General features: G+C 43.3%; 1 protein-coding gene across 5 annotated transcripts in view; it reads right to left on the minus strand.

Moving 5' to 3' along the window:
• The window catches only part of AGAP1 (ArfGAP with GTPase domain, ankyrin repeat and PH domain 1), a 1,249,585-nt gene that overhangs the window by 741,647 nt on the left and 486,866 nt on the right, over positions 1-21,072 (minus strand). For all 5 annotated transcript variants that reach the window (XM_085645106.1, XM_085645103.1, XM_085645105.1 and 2 more), the window contains exon 2: positions 10,100-10,158. In XM_085645106.1, coding sequence (XP_085501232.1) covers positions 10,100-10,158 — 59 coding nt within the window. The remainder of the gene's footprint in view (positions 1-10,099; positions 10,159-21,072) is intronic.

A 21,072-nucleotide genomic window follows, 5' to 3' on the forward strand; every position in this document is an offset into this window, starting at 1 on the left:
CGTCTTCATCTCTGCGAAAGAGTGATTCGTCGACGTCGTCCGATCCGGAGTCGTGTTCGGAAACGGGACTGGAGGTAGGATCTCCAATTCTTCGACATCTTCGGTCTCGTTGAAGATGTCTGCCGGGGCCGGTGCCGCGTGCTGCGCTTCGAGTCTCGCCGCTCGTCGATTCCGTAGAGTCTTCTTGGAACGGAACCGGGCACAGGCCATGCATGTAGATTCGTCGTGATCCGGCGAAAGGCATTTGTTGCACACCGGATGGACGTCGATGTGGGGATATTTCGCATTGCATACCGGACACCTCTTGAATGGTGTCCTCGATTCCATCGTCGATGGGCAGGTAAGATGCGAAAAAGTCGGTACTGAAAGTTAGTAAACTAACAAAGGTAGTATCGAAACCGATCGAGAAAACAGTACCGACGGGAACTAAAGGCCTTTTGGCCTCGACAAAGTTTTTCCTAACTTGAGCTAAGATAGCAGATCCGAACCCAATGGCGGGAAAAAACAAGCTGAGGATGGAGAGGATGCCCATGCGCACTGTAGTCCAGGGGAGGAGTCACCTATCCAAGGATACTTCGAAGACTCTTCCAGGACAACAACGTGCAAACATCCGGACCCAACACTAGGCGGCGATCTATGCACAGATATGAATTCAGCAGCCCACATGCCTCGAACCTTTGTATTTCTTCTCCAGTCGAGGAAGGACAGGCATGACAGTTGCTGGCAACTTCATTACCTTTATCCCCTCATCCCAGACATGGCCCGCTATTGGGATAGATCAAACAGACTTCCAGTAAGGTTCTCTGAAGTCATATAAGAAACATTCCGATTGTACCGATGGAATGGGCAGATCAAAACGTTTTGAAGCTCTTTCCATTAAATTGTGAAATCCTCCGATATCCGCTGGAGGAGAATCTGACGGATCAGGAGATGGAGAGGCGGGATCCGGAATAATGTAATCATCCCAGTCCCTATCCGGGTCTGGGACTGATACAGTGCAATGGTCATCATCCGAGGAGTCATCCTGAACAGTGACCACATTCTGTTGCGGTTCCGTTAGCTCCGGTACCGGAGTTTGAGGAAGAGGAGGTGCAACCGGACAAGGAGATTGAGTCGGAGGGAGAGGTGGAGGCACTTGTCCTGTCTCTTGGCCGGAAGACTGAGTCGGAAATCTCTTTCTGTAGTCCGACAGCATGAATTGGAGGTCGGTGATGAGTGAGGACGGCATGCAGACTATTTCCTGTTGTTACTGATCTTGGGACCTAGATTGAGGCAGATTTTGCTGTTGTTCCATATAATAGTCCTCAGAGTCTGAGTCCTGATACTTTACATGCAATTGGGATGGACTATTTGCATCCCCGTAAGGCCGTCGTCATCCTCTGAAAACTCCTCTTCCAAAAGGAGAGCAGGAGGCAGTGGTGTTACTTTCCTTGGAGAAGTCATTTCCGGGGTAATGCGACGTCTTCTTATCGTGATTGACACTTTTTGTATCGTCCACGAGGTTGTCGACGGAGTCACCGGTGACGAAGTTTGGACTGTCGACGACAAATAGGACACTGTCGACGGAACCATCGTCGAGACCGTCGTCACTATGAGACTGGAAGCTGTCGACGTGGTCACCGTCGACACCATCATGGTCGTCATCCTCGTCGACGTGGAAGTAGTCATCGTAGGCGTCAATGACATATTGAAAGGTATCTCAGTTTGTGGCGTCGTCGAAGTCGTTGTCGACTAAGTCAATGGAGACGATGATGCTCTCGTCGACGAGCCCGTCGACGGAGCAGACGTCGACGCCGGTTGAATTTTCGAAGCTGCCGTCGACGGAACGAATGTAGTCATCGTCGACGAACGAATTTTCCTGTCAGCTTTTTCCTCAGGTGGGACAGAGGCTGTTTTTTAAAAATATTTTCTGTTTCTCAGAGGGCGGAAGTGAAACAGAAGACCCATGGCTCGTCTTCTTACCAGATGACCCCTCAGAAACCAGTCCTTCCCACTCCTTTACACCTCTTTGAGGAGATTTGATGGGACTACGCCTGTCAGACCTATCAGAGGTCTTTTGTAAGGCTTTGGCAGGGGGGTCTGAAGAAGTTGAAGGAGAAGACCTACCCCTTTTCTGTGATCTCCTCGAAGATGTTGCAGAGGAGGCATCATCACTGTGACTTGAAACAGGGTCTTTCCGGGAATTCAATTTTTGCACCCAGGTGAGAAAACGTCCCTCAAGGTTTTTGTAGAGAAGGTTCTACAAATCTTGCTGTCAGTAGCCTTGTGGTCCGGGTACAAACAATAAATACAGTCTGTTTGTCCTCCACATAAAGCCTCTTTTTAGAGCAGGTGGCACAAGCCTTGAATAAAGCCTTCTTTTCCTTATCAGACATAATGAAGATTTTGAAGTTGAAGAAATGAAGAAAACTGAGCAGAGCTCAGTGGAGACTCCCTTGCACAACGTGCGGTAGAAAATCTGAGTCTCTCTCAGGGCTGTTCTGATTGGTTGTACAGTGTTTTTGGTCTCTGTTACAAAAAGAGGTGGATATGCTACAAAATGAGTTGAGGCATAGACCTTTTTTCTTTTTTTGTACCTACTGCTATGATATTTTTTATTTACCGGGGACTCCCATTCTGATGACGTGGAATGATACAAGCTATGGGAATCTACGAAAGTTCCAATACTGGAGTAAATAAAATATTTTTTAAATAAAAAAATATCTTTTGGAATATTTTGAAGGAGGGTGACATTAATTTGGTTGTTGTCACCTTGGTGATTTATTCTTCAAACAAATATTAGTACAGGCAAGGTGTTTGTTGCATTTTGATAGAAGCTCAGCCTTGCTGATTAGAGCCAGACCCTCTGTTGTTAAACTCTTTATTTAATTTGGCAGCACGGTCCGCTATTAAGACCGCGCTTCTTTATTTATTGTATTTGTCAGAACGGTCCGCATTAACTTTCGCTGCCGCCCTACGAAAACTTATCTTTTTCATTGAAAGCACCCCTAAGATGCTTTCACTTTAATAGAGGCCACGCCCCTTTCTTTAGACGCTGCTCACCGTATTCAGGAACAGCGAGCCGTGTTTAAACTGAAGCAAACACAAGGAGATGTTCTTTCAACAATTGTCACTCTAAGTGGGAAGAATATGACCAGAAGTGGGTCCCGTACTCGCTACGCCACCAGATTCCAGATAGCCTGGCTGATGAGGGTTGTTACCTAGAAACCGATCCAAGAATGCTTATTTGCGGCCCAGGGAGGACCTGGCCTGGAAGCTCAGGCTGGACTGTTTTCATGGGACACAGGGTCAAGACTGATTTTCATATGGCTGGGTCTAAACTGGAATGGCGTGGCTTTCAAAAAAAACAATGGATTTAACCCAGATCTGTGACTGGGGGTGAATGTTTGATCAATTCGGCATTCCATACATCATCTCTTTTTTTGCCATTAAACTGAAAGCACGGCATGGGCGCTTTTATTTTGAAAAAAAAAAACATTTGTTTGTGAACTTCACAAATGTTTTTTTTTTAAAGCACAAGCTTTCACTTTAATGGTGACCTCGCCTCTTTCTTTAGACACAGCTATTGCTATTGCAAGCAGCGTCTAAAGAAAGGTGTGCGGCCACCATTAAAGTGATCTTGTATTTGCGAGAGTTTGAGCTACTGGCATTAGAAATGACAATGCCTTTTATATATGTGTTGGTTCGCGAAACACAAATAATTTACAATGCCAATAGCTTAAACTCTCGCAAATGCGAGACCTATTGCATTGCAAATGTTTGTTAAATCTATCATAGACATTGGAACCATCAGCAATAACTTTGGTAAGCGTTTCCCTCTTGTGTAAACATCGAAGCTTTAGTATATGCTTTTGCCAAGTTTCTTCAACCCACTGGAGATCCAAGCGAGGCTTTTGTTGACCCTCACTTCCTGATGCATCCATCAAGGCTTTACCCATACATCTCCAGAGGTCTCTGCATTGTACAATAGACTCCCAATGTTATCCACGCCACTTTCATTTCAAACAAACGTAGCTAAGGTATACTAACGCTATCCGGGAGTAAGCCACATATATTAATCTGTTCAACACATGGTGCACAGGCAACAGAGTCAACAGCCAAACATTTAATGATTCATTTCAAATGCTGGATCCTCGGCTTGGGGACAGAGGTATAAACCAAGATATCAATAATAATAGTTGTTTGCGCAGTACTTTTATCTGGACCTTGAGTCATTGTGAGGTGGGATAACAGGGTAATGTTGAGCGTGGTGGACACTGAGGGCAAGACTGCTATAAAACAACATTGACAAGAGTACTGATAGATCATGTCAACATTGTCTGAAAATCACAGGAGTCATACAACTGGAATCTGTGGTACTAAACACAAAGACCTCTTAATTACTCATCATCTTCCTTTGTATGTATGCTAGCAAACAGTATCTATTTCAACAAAGATTCTTCAAAGACCTGCACTTTGGAGACTGTCAGATTCCCACTTCTGCAACATTTTGAAGCGGTGGCTGGGTTAGGAACAGTTATATTGAAAATACTCTATAGGCATCAGAAGACAGTTCAAATCAGATCTTTAGAACATTAACAAGAACCCAATAACCCTTTAGACTTCAACCCCATCTTCGAATTCCTTGCACAGTGATCACCCATTAAGAATAGTTCATCTAGCGGTTTGTTCTACTTGACTGAACTACAGTATTTTTATGAAACACATCAAGATGTATTACTGTTATGGACATACACATTTATTTCGGCAAGGATAGTTCCCAAATTTAACATGAGTTGCAAAGATTAGCAAGTCTTGTTAATGATACGGAGCTGGTGATAGGCAAATTATGTTCATGTGGAAGGATTTCTTCAATGCAGAGGAATCTACTTGACCATCAACAAAGGTGCCAAAGTTCAGTTAGCAATGTTCTATGTAAATAAGTACAGTCTTGCACATCACTGCTTTACACATTTTGGACAAAAGAATATTATCCAGCAGTACCGCTGATGCAGCCTTCTGGTCTTCCTCTCTGATAAATATTTTCTAAGGCTTGCAGGTAAGGAAAACTTAGACATAACAGCAATAGATAATGTATTTTACAATTTGCATGTGAATGTTAATGTTAATGTCCCTATATAGTGCAGATGACTAAAAGCAACAACAGCTTTGATTGCCTGAAAATGTGAAAGCACTTTAAATAGTATCCATAAAATTGTGAACACACTGCTGCAAGTTTTGGCCATTACTAAAATGTTAGCTATGAACGTTCAGCACCACTTTAAGTATGAAAACTGCATGTAACTGTTACACAGCATATCTGTACAAAAGATTGTTTCCTTGATCAACTAAAGTATGAAAATCCCTAACTCTCTTAACATAAGTAAGGGTGACACTAAAAGTGACTTTATAAGAAAGATAATTACCACAACAACGAATGGGCCCATAACTTAGACCTATGGGGATAAATGAAACAAAATGTAATTCACAAGACGGAGTCAATAATATGAACTAGCTAAATCTAACCCAGGTGTCTCCGACCTTTTCTGCAGTGAGAGCTATTTCTGATCAGTGAAAATCATTGTGAGCTACTGAAGGCTAAGCAACTCGTGCATTTTTACCAGAAACCCTATGCCCGCTTCATTTACTTGAAGCTTACTGTCCATAGAACCAGATACTATAATTTGAACAAAATACTTTGACTAGGGGAACTGTGACAAAACTGCCATGTGCGTCATTGAGTGTGGTGTCTTTGGGAATGTATGAACATGTGCGCATATATGTGCATGGGTGACAGAGCCTGTGTTGTAAGTACTTGTAGCACAGGACATACCTTTCACCATATGTGGCACAGTTGCATGTTTAACACAAATATACAACCATTTTTGAATGGGTAAATTTAATGTGCAGAAAACTGTTCTTCAAACATTTTCATAATATGGTACATTTTACGGCACTTTAGAGTTCTTCCACTTAAAATAATGACTTTTTTTTGTAATAAAAAGGGGCACAATGTCTACCAGCCGCTGGGAGTGAGATGCCTGCTGTGTGTAAAGGCAACACTTTGAAATGGGAGAAAATTAAACTGACGAGTTACTTTATATTCATATGGATTCCATAAAACTCATTAACATTTTCTCCCATTTCCGAGCATCACATTTACAAACCCCAGGCATCTTGCGCTAGTGGCCTTTAGACACTGCGCCATATTTATAACAGAAAAATACAGCCATTTGTTTAAATAGGAAGAACTTAAAGTGAAGAACCATGCTTCATAACATTAAGACGTAACTGAAAAGTGGAGAAAGACATTAAAACGTAATGTTTTATAGAAATATTTTTCTTTTCCTATTTATAGTAAATGATTATTTTTCAGTTATAAATATGGCACAGTGTAGATAAACAGGAACTGGCTGATCAAACATCAATGAATACAGCAAGCACAGGAAGAACATAATATAGCAATGAACATTTTCATGAGGACAAAAGACGAGCTCTACGGAGATTGAACGGAAGAGAAAAACGACAGAGCATCTCTCTTGGGCCCGGTTGTAATGTCAGACAACAGGATCCGAAGAAGGCATTGGAGACTGAAGAATTCTGTGTTTTTTTTCACCTTCTGCATTGTCTACTTAAGACAAAAGTATTATGATGACACCTACAGGACTTTACAATGTTTTAAAAGTCTGCAAAGTATCAAAAAGACCTGTGCTTGATCCATGTAACAACATCATGAATTATGGATGGCTCACTTATTCTGAAAACATCAGTCCAGAACAGCATTAATGAGAGAGGCAGGAAGGCAAGAGAATTCAAGTTAGTTTGATGTATAAGATAAGCATGACAGAGGAGGGTCAGAGAAAATCCAATTAGTGTGGTGTTCAAATTTTGACATGACACAGCCAGGACTGCTTGTGTGGATGATGGCTTTATGAACAATTGCTGCAGAAATCTGATGCTAAAGGAGGAGTTTGTCTCTGCATGAATTGGTAAGTCAGTGGACGGGAAGTAGGCGATCTTCCCTGCCACTCATCATACATAAATACATGTTTGTCCATCATGGGCATTAAAGAAAGAGGCATGCAATCTAGGGCAAATAAAAACAAATGCAAGTGAAGCAACATAGGACAAGGGGCAGGCCCCAAAGAATTGGTAGACTGACCTCTCCACTTCTGTACTTCACTCTCCATTTCACATGCCACTCACTGGGCAAGGAACAACGCATTTTTCCAGCATGAGAGTTAACTATTAAAGCACAACATTTTTAGGTCTCGCCTGGCGAAAGCAGCGCATGCACTGCTCTCGCCATGGAGAGCACCTTTTGTAATCGATTCAGCCAAAGCTGAATGCACGCGCGCCTGCATGGACAACATGGCTGCTCTTGCCATTTGTCCATAGCAGACAGCATGAATGTGTCCGTAGGGACTGTGGACAGTCCCACGCCCTTTTGTTGCTATAGCAACGAAAATGCCGCTTCCCTCACAGATCCGAACCAACGCGCACCCTGCAGTCCCCCCGGGGCACAAGCAGGCATCCACTTCTGTATCACCAAGGAGACCGTCCCGAGGATCCGTCATACTTTTCTGGAAGTGTGCAGCGTGCGGGACGACGGGGCATTACTTACTGCATGAAGTTCATGAAAGCGAACAGGCTGTTGTCACCCACCAAGACCTGAAAAAGCCCTGCACTTCCGCCGCAAAATGAGATTCAGGATGCGGTGATGAGAAGAAGCGACAACATCCAACTGCTCAGTGAGACACGCAAATATAGGTATATCCGCTCAATTGCGGTTGGCTGACTTTCATTTTTTGAGCGAGCCCATATATATGTAAGAACAGTGCTTGTTTTAGACCGCACACATACACAAGTCTCACAATGTAGAGCTTGGTGTGTTAATGCACCTATCAAGATGTGTGACTTACAAGTCGCAAGCTTGATTCCCAATGCATCTTCCATTCCTTTTTAGGTCGAGCCTACAGTAGCGCATGCGCTGTTGCTCGACTTTTAGGAAGGGGCTTTACAAAGTCCTACCCACAAGCCTTTCCTGGCCTAAAGCTTGCGTGCATGTGCGTGTGAACGCGCGCAGCCGCCATCTGCCATGCTTATCTCATTAAGCCTTGCTCTGCTTGCACTACCCCTATACTCCCCCCTCCTTTCGTCCCTCGCCCTTCTCGTCCGGCCGCTTCACTTTTGCAGCTGTGCGGCCAATGCTTGTTTTTTTATTTTTTTACATTACTACATCGCGCGGCCAATGCTTGTTTAGTTAAACTTCCAGGCCAGCAGTAGCCTGTGGGTGGACTGTTAACTCGCCAATGGCTTTAAATTGCTTCCATGCCGGGCACGTCATGTTTGCTATTTTCTTAATTAGCACCATCATCATCATCAGCTCGCTCTTGCCTAGGTCTGCCTGCCTGCGGCCTCCGGCACGCCATGTTCAGAGGGGCGGGAGGGGGACTGCGTGGTCCTTATTGATGGCATTGTCTTTTTTCCGCTGAGGACGGGCGCACGTGACCTGCAGTGAGATATCAAAGGGTAGGTCTCACTCCACGAGACTGGTGGCTAAACCTTCAGGCCTGTCTCGCTCCACAGAAATCCATACACTCACCAGAGAGCCCCACTCTTGTCATCTGTAAGTTGTCTGGTGACCATCTTTTTGCACATACAAGAAGTTTAAACACGCATTGGCATAGCCAATAGGTCTCGCATTTGTGACCTTATAAGTGTTTAGCCATGCAACAGTTGGTGTTGTTGCACCAAGGATATTCTGCTGCATAACTAAATACTTATAAGGTCCCAAAAGCGATACCTATTGGCTATGCCAATGCTTGTTTTACATGACAGCATGACAAAAATCATAAACAATAATTGCAGTTTGTAGGCGGGAAGGAGCTAATTGGTGTCTTCTCTCCATATGTCAACCACTGGGAATTGTTTGGCGGTCTCGCAAATCAGACATTTACCCCTTGATGAAGAGGAGATGTGACCAGTTACGACTTCTAACACGGTACGCAAACTGTGTGAAATCTGGTGATTATAATGAGTGGGAAAGTCTGGCTGCGCGAGAACTCCACAGGCAGGGTCTGTGGAAACGAAGTAAACGTTTTTCTTCAGCAGCCGGCTACACGCACGGCATGACAAGGAAACCGCGGTTTAAAACACTCATAAATTATCATAATGGCGTATATAGAGCGCCACCAAAGTACCCCCTATCTCTGTATGGACAGAAGCACCCGAAGGACTGGTGTTAAATACAGCTCTGCTAATGTACACACGCACATCCTATCAAATCATGGCTGGGCTCGGCGACCTATCAAATTGAAAACCCAGTTCGATTTTCGAGATATTCTCAATAATGAATATTTATGAAGCGAAATTACATATATTGAAATCCTTGAGAGATTATTTGCATATCTATTGGTCGCTCCGAAAAGGGGACGAAATGCCTGCTTGTGCTCACACATGTGGTGAAAAAAATGTCAGGCTTTGCACGTGCAAAACGCTCTGTTGCTAATTATTAAAAGTACCTCCCTCTACAAGCATTTGCAATGCAAATAGGTCTCGCATTTACGTGAGTTTAAGCTATTGGCATTGTAAATGACAATGCCTTTTATTTATGTTTTGAAAACGAAAACCAAAAATAAAAGGCAGTCGTTTGCAATGTCAATAGCTCAAACTCGTGTAAATGCGAGACCTATTGCATTGCAAATGCTTGTTATTTTTAAGAAATCATGGGTGCTCTGTGGTCCTTGCAGTACACTATACGAAGTATCACAATATAAATTAGTACCCTGACCTCACTGGTGCCATGTGGAGTACCATCAAATCAAGTCAAATCTAACATAACAAAAAAACAATATGCCCTTAAAAAAACTACTGGGAGACATCATATTGGAAAGGACTAAGTTAAAGAAACAGTGGTTTTGTTATATTGTCTTCCTCTAGTAAGGTACTGGTCATTACAAAAAGAACATAAAACATTTGTGTCTGGTGCCAAGGTTATCTTCTTCTAGGGGTAACACAAATAAATCAGAAATCTGCATGGTTGAGAGAAACAAAAAAGAACGAGAGGGACGTCAACAGTTGAGGAGAAAAGAAGGAATATTGGAAGTAATGGACTTACCACTTTGAGCTCTGGCACTGCACGACTTAGCGTCCATTCTTGACTATTAACAAAGGCATCTGCAAAAAAAGAGCAAGGGAGGTTATTTAAACACATATCCCTCGACTCTACATCACTAGTACATTTCAGTAGTCTATGTCACGGTCAAGAACCTAAATCAGTAAAATAATGGCCATCGCGTAGGAGGTTATTTTGCACTCAGACTCAAAGGTACTGGATGACGCCTATGGATACAACCTTGTGACATAACGCTTCATCTACTGATCAAACAACCAATCGGAAGGCTCTGATGATGGAAATTCTCTCACATCAAGAACTTCCTGTTTTCATTGAGCATGACTTGCAGAAGCATAATCTTGTGTAGACAGAAAAAAAAGACACTGGTGCAAAATAAAAAATAAACATTTGTCAACAAGCTGATTCAGCGAGTTAAAACACTCGCTGCACAGTGATATGAGAGTCACAAGTAGGAATTCTAGGAAGCCATATATTGCAGGTTAGGTCAAATTAACAAACGTTAATCGCGGAGTGCCAGACGGGGTGTGCTGTATGACAGGTGGCATAAAAGCTAGATTTTATTAGTAGGTGGTCGAAACAGGAAGGGGACTAAACTATTCAAATATTTCGTCAAGTGGTCGGATGGGTGTGGATTTAGATAAAAAAAATATATCACTTCCAGAATACCATTTCCAATCTTGGCTTCCAGGAGGAGCACATGGACACCAGATAAACTAGTGTTGGATTTGATCCTCAAGTGAGTTTCAGATTTTGGTGTCCCCAAGCACCGTTGTGTGAAGGCGGAGGGAACAGAGTCACCTCTTCTCACTTCATCCCTATCAACAGACACTCCTCTCTTACCAATACCATTCTAAGATAACTAAGAAGTTTCAAATGTATTTTGTGAAGGGTAACCTTTCTAAAAGAAATTTCCTGTACTGCCGCAAGACAAACACTGTCCATTTTTAAAAAGTAGTAGGCGATAGGATTGTTAAACTGGAAGTAAGAAATCAACCATGACAAGATACGCAATCACTAAAGAAACATTCACAGATTAAGTTTTCCCTTTTAATATTGTAAGATGAGGGGCATTGCGCGGGAAAGTGACCTTGGAAGAGTTTTTCGGCCATTTACGCCTTTAATGGTCACCACAGCAGAGGGTCTCAGGGCCATTGGAAGCGAGGAGGGGGAGTGTGCAGGTCTGCAGACAGAGCGCCCCGGTGAAAGGGCTTTGGCAGGCTAAATCATTGTGATCTAGGTGAGATATAAGCTAGCTTGGGGATAGCACAGAGTCTAGACTCACCGGTCCAACTGTGGGAAGGAAACAATGTTGCTGCTGTTTGTTTGAGGTATGCAGGATCAGATTAAGAACGTGGGCAGAAACGCACTGGTGGCTGCATCTCATGAACATCTAAAAAGACCAGTGTCGGCAGCGATTGATGGGAATGGGCCTTAGACGTCTGACAGAGGTCTGCATGGGGAACTTGATTCTGTGAGGATGGTGAAGAGGATTTGAAAATATGATTTAGCAACACTTAATAGATACCATGAAGATGCTCTCCCAATACTGAGAAACCACTACATTAATGTAAAACGACACAGAAGGAACCATATACATGAATACTATGCCTGAGAATGGTACTACATTATTAAGAGTAACCTGAATGGTAACCATAAGGGTTGCACTGAGGGGCTGAGCTAGTGTTATCGTACCATGCAGACTTAGCCTTAATTTTAGGGCTAGACTATATGATCGGGGAGAGTTAATGCATGGATCAGATTATGGCAAAAGTTGGGCTTTGGGTATGATTATGGCTCTTAGGCGGTTTTCTATTAAGCCACCATTAAAACTGGTACAAAGCTGCACACAAGCTGTCAGCCTCTCCGGAGAGGGCAAGGCTGAAATAGGAAAGGAGAATGAACAGCCTTCACGCTCGCCTTAACAGATATGATTATCACTGGGGCAGCGTGTGATGCTGCCAGCACTGCTGAGGAATCAGGCTCTACTAGAGTCATTTCAGAACTTTCCTCAAACACAAAATCCACACCCTAAATTTTAATGGGAGACCATATTTTATGTGGGTCCGCTACACATGAACAGGCATTCGCTGGCCCACATCAACAGAGACCACCTTCCAGCTCACTGTGGAAGACACACACCCTTAGAAGCATAGTTTAATAGGACTTGTAGAGTAGCTGAAACATCAGCACAAACAAAATGAGTTTCGGACTCACGGGAGCATGATTTTAAAGGTTTCGTGTTCAGTAAAACTCTAAACCATTACCCCCAGCCCAGGATAATTAAGGGAGATCTTCCACTGAACAGTGTCCCATTAACTCCCCTCCTCAATCTTTACTGCATTGAAAGATAATCAATTGAGCTGATCTACCAGTGAACAAATAGAACAATCTGAATCATTCTTATCAAAGATGGAGTCAGATTTCCACTAGGCCCATTTTTCTGAAATCAAAGAACGAGCAAACTAGTATATATATCTGAACATTCCAGAGCAAATTTCTCTGGGAGCACATAAAAGGAGGGACAATCGAGCCACAATTGTTCTTTTACTCCCAATGCGGCTCTGAAAGACATTACGGATTCTTAGCATCTTTCTTGTCCTTTGGCTCACATTTCATTTTCAATCCAGTACTCTGTTTCCAACAGCAGTACAGCGGCATAACTAATTGAGTGCAAGAATTAGTAGCACCCACAACGATAACTTCTTCCCAATTTCAGCCTGCAAACCTTAAGCAGCCATTAACATGCCTGGCCTAGCTCTGCAGTGCTGCGCAAAAACCTGCTGTTACCGTGGTGTGCAAATCTTAAGAGGCTGCGGACTAGAATAAATAAAATCACGATGGGGTAGGGTGAGGAAGGAAGTAGGATTCTGCAACAGCATCACTCAGAATGTATCTTGATACTACGGTATTATCGAAATCAGTGGCAACCATTTTGGAGACCTCTGAAGCAAACCTATAATTTAGCCTCCGCTGTCTCATTGGCACCAAAGCAGGTTTAAATGAGGATATGGGCAAATGCCCAAAGTGGCGATTTTTTTTTTTTTAACACTGTGAGATAAAACTGTCTTACTTCCAGGTACACTTGTGAATCCTTGGCAGCCACGCGTCATTCCCCCAAATGCTACTACCGGGTGTCCTGAAAGCAAGTTCACAACTTTCTCCCAACAACAATTACTGACGTAAAGATTAACCGATTGGAAAGGACTGCACTTTAATTCACTGGCAGGCGAGCTGGAAAAATTAATAAATGAGGGTTGTGGCTGCCAAATGTTTTCACTGCAATGCAAATTAAGCTGTAAATAATAAAAGGGAAAAAAAACAGAAGCATATTGTGTGCACGCAATGCCAGGTTTCTGTGTCGGGGATGGTGAATATATATATATAGGCTCTTAGTTAAGGAGAAGCAGCTGCCAGGCTCTTCTCTGTCGTGAATTCGTTGTTTAAAGACCGAAATATATTGATCCAACCGGACAGCTGGATCACACTGGCTTTACCAAAATCTGCCCAATGGCAATGCTCGACTACAAGGCATGGCCAACTGCAGAAACTAAGGGGAGGAGGGTTTGAGGGGGTTGAGGAGAGCGTGGCCCGATAATGCCCAATGAATGCACACTGTTCCCCCTGAGAGATATTGAGCGCGTGGCTGCTGCTGCCAAGAGTCATCCTGATGGTTCACGGCCCTTGGATTCCGAGGTCCACAAAACTGTCAGCGCATAGGCTTTGCGAGACTGCTTCAGCATCCATGTAGTCAGGGAATATTTTGACATTACGAAAGCATTACCCATCACATATGGGGTTGATTAGCTCGTTTTTATTAGTCACAAATTAATGTTGCTCCCACCCACAGTGGGTACAAGCAGCGCAAACAGACCCAGATCGCAGGAGCAACACATAAAATGACATCTGTCCCTGGGCCGCTTGAACAAGCTCTTAATTTAAAGCAGGACTCTGTCTCACTCAAGGATCCCTCTCAGCTTGTTGTGTGGGAAGAAAATCTAAACTAAGACTTTACAAGTGCCTGGAGGTCCTTGTTCACAGCGGAGATGTCCAGCTGGTCTCAGCGAGTAGTGCACACGAAGAGAGCAGATCCCTGTTTCATAGACTACGGTGATGGTGAAAACACAGTGTACACTATCCGGTATCACACATAATGCCGATTGACACATACTGAAGCACATTAACACGTACCCAAAATGATAGATCACTTACACTAACAACCACAGCAGCCTTTAACTTGAATGAAGCGCGAGACATCGCACACAATGGGCATCACTCAGTATGGCTTTTAACTTCCACCAACTGAGAAACATCTCATGCATAATCAAAAATATCAAAAGCGCATTTTACTTATTCACTTCTTTCTTCTCTGCTCCCCCTCACCTCCCCCCCACACTTGGTTTTACAGACAGGACTCTAATAATGTGAGTACCTGACCAGAGGAGTGTTCAGCTCTTGCTTCAGAATTGCAAGCATCTCAAAACATGAAATGCACACTACCTTTGCTTAGCTGCCAAACAACTGCATACATACCGCCAATTTTCTAATGAGCAAAACCCGGGGAAGGTTGGATTCTGTCAGGGACAAAGTGCTGGCTCTGTACTGTGAGTGTCACTTGCTGACCTCAGAATGGTACCTGATCCTGGCTGTGGACTGATGTCTTTAGCCTGTCACCAGCACTTGCAATCATTCTACTCACTTGGATCCTTTGAGATCTGTGGCCATTTCTGGCTCAACCTATTCCTGGTTCGGATCCGTCCTGGTAGGTCGCACGTAATCAGTTCATCTTGAACAATTCAACAAGTGTGGGATCCTCTGGAAATCTTTCTATTACAGCCACCTCCTTAAGGTATATGTTGAGCCTCTAACCAGCTCGTCAACTCCAAAAGTGTGAACTTCTGCATGAGTGGCAACCAGCTCATTATGCTGCGTGCTGATCCGTCTCAGACAATACAATTCCAGCAATATATGAGACACTCCTGAGAACAGTCCGGAGCTACTGACTCGAACCTTACATAGACAACACAGAGGTAATGGTGGTAAATTGAAAAGAAGATTCCTGGCAGCCCAAATAGTGACCGCAGGAGATGGGCCCTTTACAATCCCATCTACTCAGTCCATAATTTGAGTTACATTTGATTCCAACCTTTCGCCGCTGCAGAGAATTCTGCCATGACTTCCTCTAGCTACTTCCACATGCGAAGGGTGAGGGAGCTGCTGTCATTCCTTAAAGAGTATGGCAAAAGACTTGCCGTTTCTGCTATGGTCTGATCTTTCTCAAAACATCCTTTCGGTAATGCTACAAAGTCCCAATTCCAAGAACTTCAATATGGAAATGTGCATCATTTCTAGATCTGCTTGTAAATGTATCATTGAATAGAAGACAATGGTGCTTGTTTGTGCTTGTTTATGCTGCCACAAAAATGTTTTGTATCAACGAGCAAAGTTTTCTACACAGACTCTAGCAACAAAGTTATACAGTGAAGAAACTTCACGTCCACTCTGGAAGACACACTCCAGCTGGAAATCGGCTGACTTCCTACTTATCAAAGCATATTAATCCCTGGCTGAGGATAACATGTTCAATTAACTGGAAAAGCAAAATCACAATGGCCACAAACTGCTCAAACAAAAATGAGGCACAAAGTTGTTCACACTAACGGTGCAGTCAGTAGGCTAACAACAAGGTATGTGAAATGCATTACTCATAGTATTTGACAATTTTTACATAACTACATATGAAAACATTCCAAAATGAGCCTGGAAGTAATACCTAGTCTAGAGATCTTCGTCACTCAAAAAAAACAGAGATCAGTTAAAATTCATCAACCCTTAAACTAATGTCCCAGCGCTCATGGCAACATCCTGTTTTGTAGCTCAGACTCCATGACAGTGAGTTTGTTCACAACAGCAGGAGATGATCCCTTCACCTCAATGTTACCAGAGGAGCCATGGCAGGTGCCAGGCACACAGCGACAACTCTTGCATGGTGGTTCAGGTGACCCAAGTAAGACAGAATTCCAAACTACAGTATGAAAACGCAAGATGAGCACATACAACAGTAAAAATGCGTTTGCAAAGAAAACCAAGGTAAAAAGATAAGAAAAGACCTGTACACAATAAGATAGTGTTATGCTTTTATGGCGGTAAGGATTAAAGGAGGACCTCTTAAAAAAAGAAAATGACAGATTATCTTTAGGGTAACATTTGCCGTAGGAGCTAAAGAGAATGCATTGGTGTTTCTCTGGCATTACAAGTGAACCAGAGTCTTAGATTCTAAGACTCCTGTCATTCAAATTAGTGGTAGTCCTATGCACTGCCGCTAGAAACAAAAACACAAATCTTAAATTTTACATATATTTAAAGAAAACCCCATCTCTTCATGAATAACATCTTAAGGATTTATAAAGCATTTTGCATTGTCGTCCTACATAGCCTAAACAAAATCCAATAAACTAAAGAGGGATGAAAAAACTAATTGGTAACTTGTTTTGGATGGTATGGCTCTCAGATAAATATACTTTAACTTCAAATTGTCTGTATGAGACCAACTATCCGTTTCTATGTCAGCGCAAATACAGGAAGGAAAGGTGAAGGAGAAATCTCTTTCTCAGAGGAACATTCCAGACCTTCTACATTCAGGTCAAACTTCTGGCCTGTTCTGAAGCTCAATGAAATCCCAGTGGGGCAAGAGCCCACTGAGCCCAGCGAGTCCGAATGAAGAGTTACAGCTGATGTGCCGGGTTTGGTACAATGGAAGGTACTATGGAATCTTAAATGGAGATCTTTTTGTTTCCCTCCCTCCATGGAAAATCTGCTGGGAATTAGTATATTTGACCCCCATGGTCGTGGTTGACAAGTCCAAGTAAGACAAAATGCCACATGATGTCAAGTCCAGGGAAGATTTTGAGCCTACTGGGAATGGCTCCCTCCTTTTGAAGAATAAGCTCTTGGGTAATGGGCATTTTTCCATGCCTTATCCTCCTTCAGTCCTGGGGTTGTATTTCATAAAGTGCCACAAGGGTGGAACGGGGCTTGTGTTTCAACTTTCTGTGTCAAATACAAAAACAACAGTTGATGGACAGAATGCAGAACAATTTCATACATTCACCCCAGTACAGAGATCTGGGCCTAAATCCATCGTTTTTTTGCTCACCATGCCATTCCAGTTTGAACCCCGCCATATGCAAATCAGTCTTGACCCTGAACAGTCCCGCCACTTCTGTGCCCCCTGGCACTTTGGTATTACAGAAGGGGCTGCAGACACTGGTATGGCTCCTTCTGCATGCTGACACACTTTAAATCGGCCCCTTCATTGTTTTATGGATGTGAACGTAGAGTCAAGGAGATCATCCAGAGGTAGACTATGAAGAGAGGTAGCAGTGAAGTAAAGTACAACCGACGTAAAGGTACTAAAAAGTAACCATGACAATGAAACCCGATATAGGCCTGCGATGCAATGCAAGGCCTTCAAATCTAATGGTAGCATACCATTTACACAAAATGGCAGCCATCCGTGCTTGTGGATTAGTCTGCTGCTGCCATTGCTGCTGCAGAGTTCACTGTGAATTATATCAGTGCTATAAGACTTTAAATCCACTAAATGATATATTTATTCAAACGGTTGTGCTTTTATTTTATACTCTGGTTCCAAAAAACTTTACTGTGTCACCTTAATATGCCCGACTGATCATGGTAGAAAACATGATGGCACGAAGATCATTAAAAAAAACGAACATTATGTGTTCTACTGCGACAAAGCCTCAATGTCGCCTTATTTAGAAAAGGGCGCAGTTTGTATTATCGCCAATATTTGAGAGGATCTTCTTGACACAAACGACATTTTTTATGACATATGAACTATACAGCACCTATACTATGAACAGAGGTGCGTGGAAGGAGAGCTTCGCGGGCAATTAGTGTAAACAACAGGTTCTAAAAAATAATTAATGCGATTTTTGCGGGATCGATGGTATTTTAAGACCATTGTTCAAGGCACACACTGGCTTTGAGCTCACTTGGCTGATTTGCAAGCATTATCCACAAGATGGCGACGTTGCCACGTGTTGTAAATGCAGGGATGTATATCAGTATGTCCTCCCGTGCCATCGGTCATTAAAAGCAGGCAAGCAAGAAAAGTAGCATTCGATGAGTAGGTTATTACTATCAATGCGTGTAAGGAACACCGTTTTCAAAGAAATGGAAAACTCTTCTTTTGCGCTATAGAGGGAATCAACATTTCAGTGCTCGATACTCCTGCCATGCGTACGATTACTTTAATATCATCGAATGTGCCTCACGTAACTCCTGCCGTCTCAACTCTTATCAATAATCATATGTAAAAAGCCTTAATAACCCAAATACACGGTTCAGATGGCTCGGGTTCGGCTTCCGCATGCTTTAGTTTAAAGCAGGGCAGGGGCGACAATGTGGTATTTGTAGAGCCTGGATACTTTTTTTATTGACTCAGTGTTTACCATAACAGCACGTTGCTGTGGAAACTTCCTGTATACTTCCTCTTCAATGACAGCAGAGCTGCGCCGGGTGTGTGAAAAGCTGCGCGTGGCAGCATCTCTCCATCATCACTATGAAGTGACCAAACTCTATTCCCATTGGCCGACCAGAGATGTAGAACTTGCACAACAACTGATTTGTGAACGTACAACTTATATGCGCCCTATCTGTGCAGACGTCACGTTTGAAACGTGTTTCGCGGAGTCGCAAAAAGGTCTGCCAAACGAATATTAATTACAGAGGACACCTCCTGTGATTGGCTGTACAGGTAAGGACGGAAGCCAGCAGGCGACAGCAGACTTCCATTCGAATATTTCCACTCCCAAACGCGATTTTTTTTTTTTTTAAAGCCTTGCATTTGAGAAAACATTTGGAAGAGCAGACGGTGGTGCCCTGGACCATTGCCTGTTATACCAACCCGAAATATTCCCAAAACCCCAGCCCATTGCCCTCCTCCCCCTCCCATTCGAGACCGCAGGCACCGTTACCAAAGGGGAAGAGGTTCCACTTTGGACAGCCATCCACTTTGTGACTCCGATACCACCATATCTGAGGTGTCAGCACCTATTCGATGGTTTAAGACCACAAATGTAGACACAAACATGTATGGATTCCTGTCTGAATGACAATCATTTATTTCCAATTCTAAGGTTGTCGCAAAAGCCCTTTTACGAGCCAGAAAGTCTTTTTTTTTTTTTGCAAAGAGCCTTCTGCGGTTTAAAAACCTGTAATTTTAAGAATCACAGGTTTCCAACTGAAAACCTTTGCCCATCAGGCCCGATGTTATAGGCGCGCGGCCACCTCACTGTTTAGACTCCCCCACTGGCCCTTCCAAACAATTAATCAATGCCAGTGAGTATGCTTCCTTACATTAGGCGTCGCAACCTCATTCATCTTTCTAGCCCACACTGTCACTTTTGGTAAACTATTAAAAGGCAGAGATCCAATGAGGTGGCACGTTATTATATTACAGGGAATAGAGGCCCAGTCTGCATTGCCAATGGTCATGCATATTGGGCCTTTATGCATAATTCCAGCTTAATTATGGCAAGAAGGTGGGAGCTGTGTGTGTGAGAGACATGTCCCAGTACAATGCCGTACACATAAAACTTGACCCTGCAGTACAAGCATGCACCCACAACTGGGCCCCCATTTCCCTGGCTCTGGCGAGGGGCCATGCCTGCGATGGCCTCCTCATAAGTAAACTGCATCAGTCGCATCATAGTTTGGCCCTCTTGATTCTAGGTGTCAAATCAATATACAATACTTAGCGTGTCTCGTGGCAGTCACCTGGTTTAAAGCATTGGAAATACAAGGAGAGGTATCTGAACTGTGAATGCCAACATCTAGGCAGCAAATGCCCTTCCCCCACTTGCATTGCCTTGTGTGTGCTTGACGAGGAGACCCGGCAGGGATTTGAACTTTTCAAGCTCCCATCAGAGCAGGGCCAACTGAAGGCCGTAATTTGGAGTCTGCGCTGAGTTTGACTCGGTACATACAATGACAGTAGACCCATACCAGCATGTATTTCACGATCCATACATGGTTTTGTTCTTTTTTTTTAATCGAGGCTTCGTTGGGCACTACAAGTTCCAGAACTCCTAGCGGGAGACTCCTTTTTCTCAAAGTCTATTGCAAACTGATCTCCGTAGTTTGTTTTCTGGAACGCCCCTGGCTATCACCTGACAATGGCAAAGTTCACGGCTCTACTGACTTCTAACATTTCACCTCTAGCTGCCAGACACTATGATCTGTTAGTTTGTGAAGCTATGTGTAATTCCAGTGCCCGGAATTTCAACGAGCTGTGTGTATTTCTATATTTTGTTGGTTTTGGGTTAAACGGTTTCCATGGTGTGTTTTTCTTTAAGCCTGAACCCAGAGATCATTAAGCCATAATCAACTTGGACATTTACTGCTACTCTCGGTTAGGTTATGAACCTAAGGCGATATTTATTTTACAAACTGTTTTTAGCAGCATCCCCCATTACTTGCTTTGTCCTTGGTCACTTCTATCTAGTTTCTCTGTTGCTGCGGCGTTCATTTCCAAAAAAGAAAGGATACCGTTACCTTTATGGCAACTTTGTTATTCTTAAGCTATTGTTGGCTCTTTCCCATTAGTAACATCTAGGTTTCCAAAACTGCTGTTAAACAGGTTATTCCGAGGTTTGAGTGCTGGTTACAATAATGCACGAGTCCCTCTTTCAGCCCTACTTAAAGCGCGCTCTAGCCAATTTCCTACTTGGAAAATAAAGGCGACAATCAATGTGTGTGTTTTTGGCCTATGGCTGAGGGGGTCAGCAGGAATGATGCCTTCTGTGAGGTTGTTGCCATCTTATTCTGCGCTCAAGCCAATTGGTAAGCGAGGAATGTGATTCAGATGAGGGCACACAGAGCACAGGCCTACATCCGATGACTCTCCCCAAGCAAGAGACGCAGGGGTTAGG

Source organism: Triturus cristatus, chromosome 3_1, assembly GCF_964204655.1.
Source record: "Triturus cristatus chromosome 3_1, aTriCri1.1, whole genome shotgun sequence".
Lineage (NCBI taxonomy): Eukaryota > Metazoa > Chordata > Amphibia > Caudata > Salamandridae > Triturus > Triturus cristatus.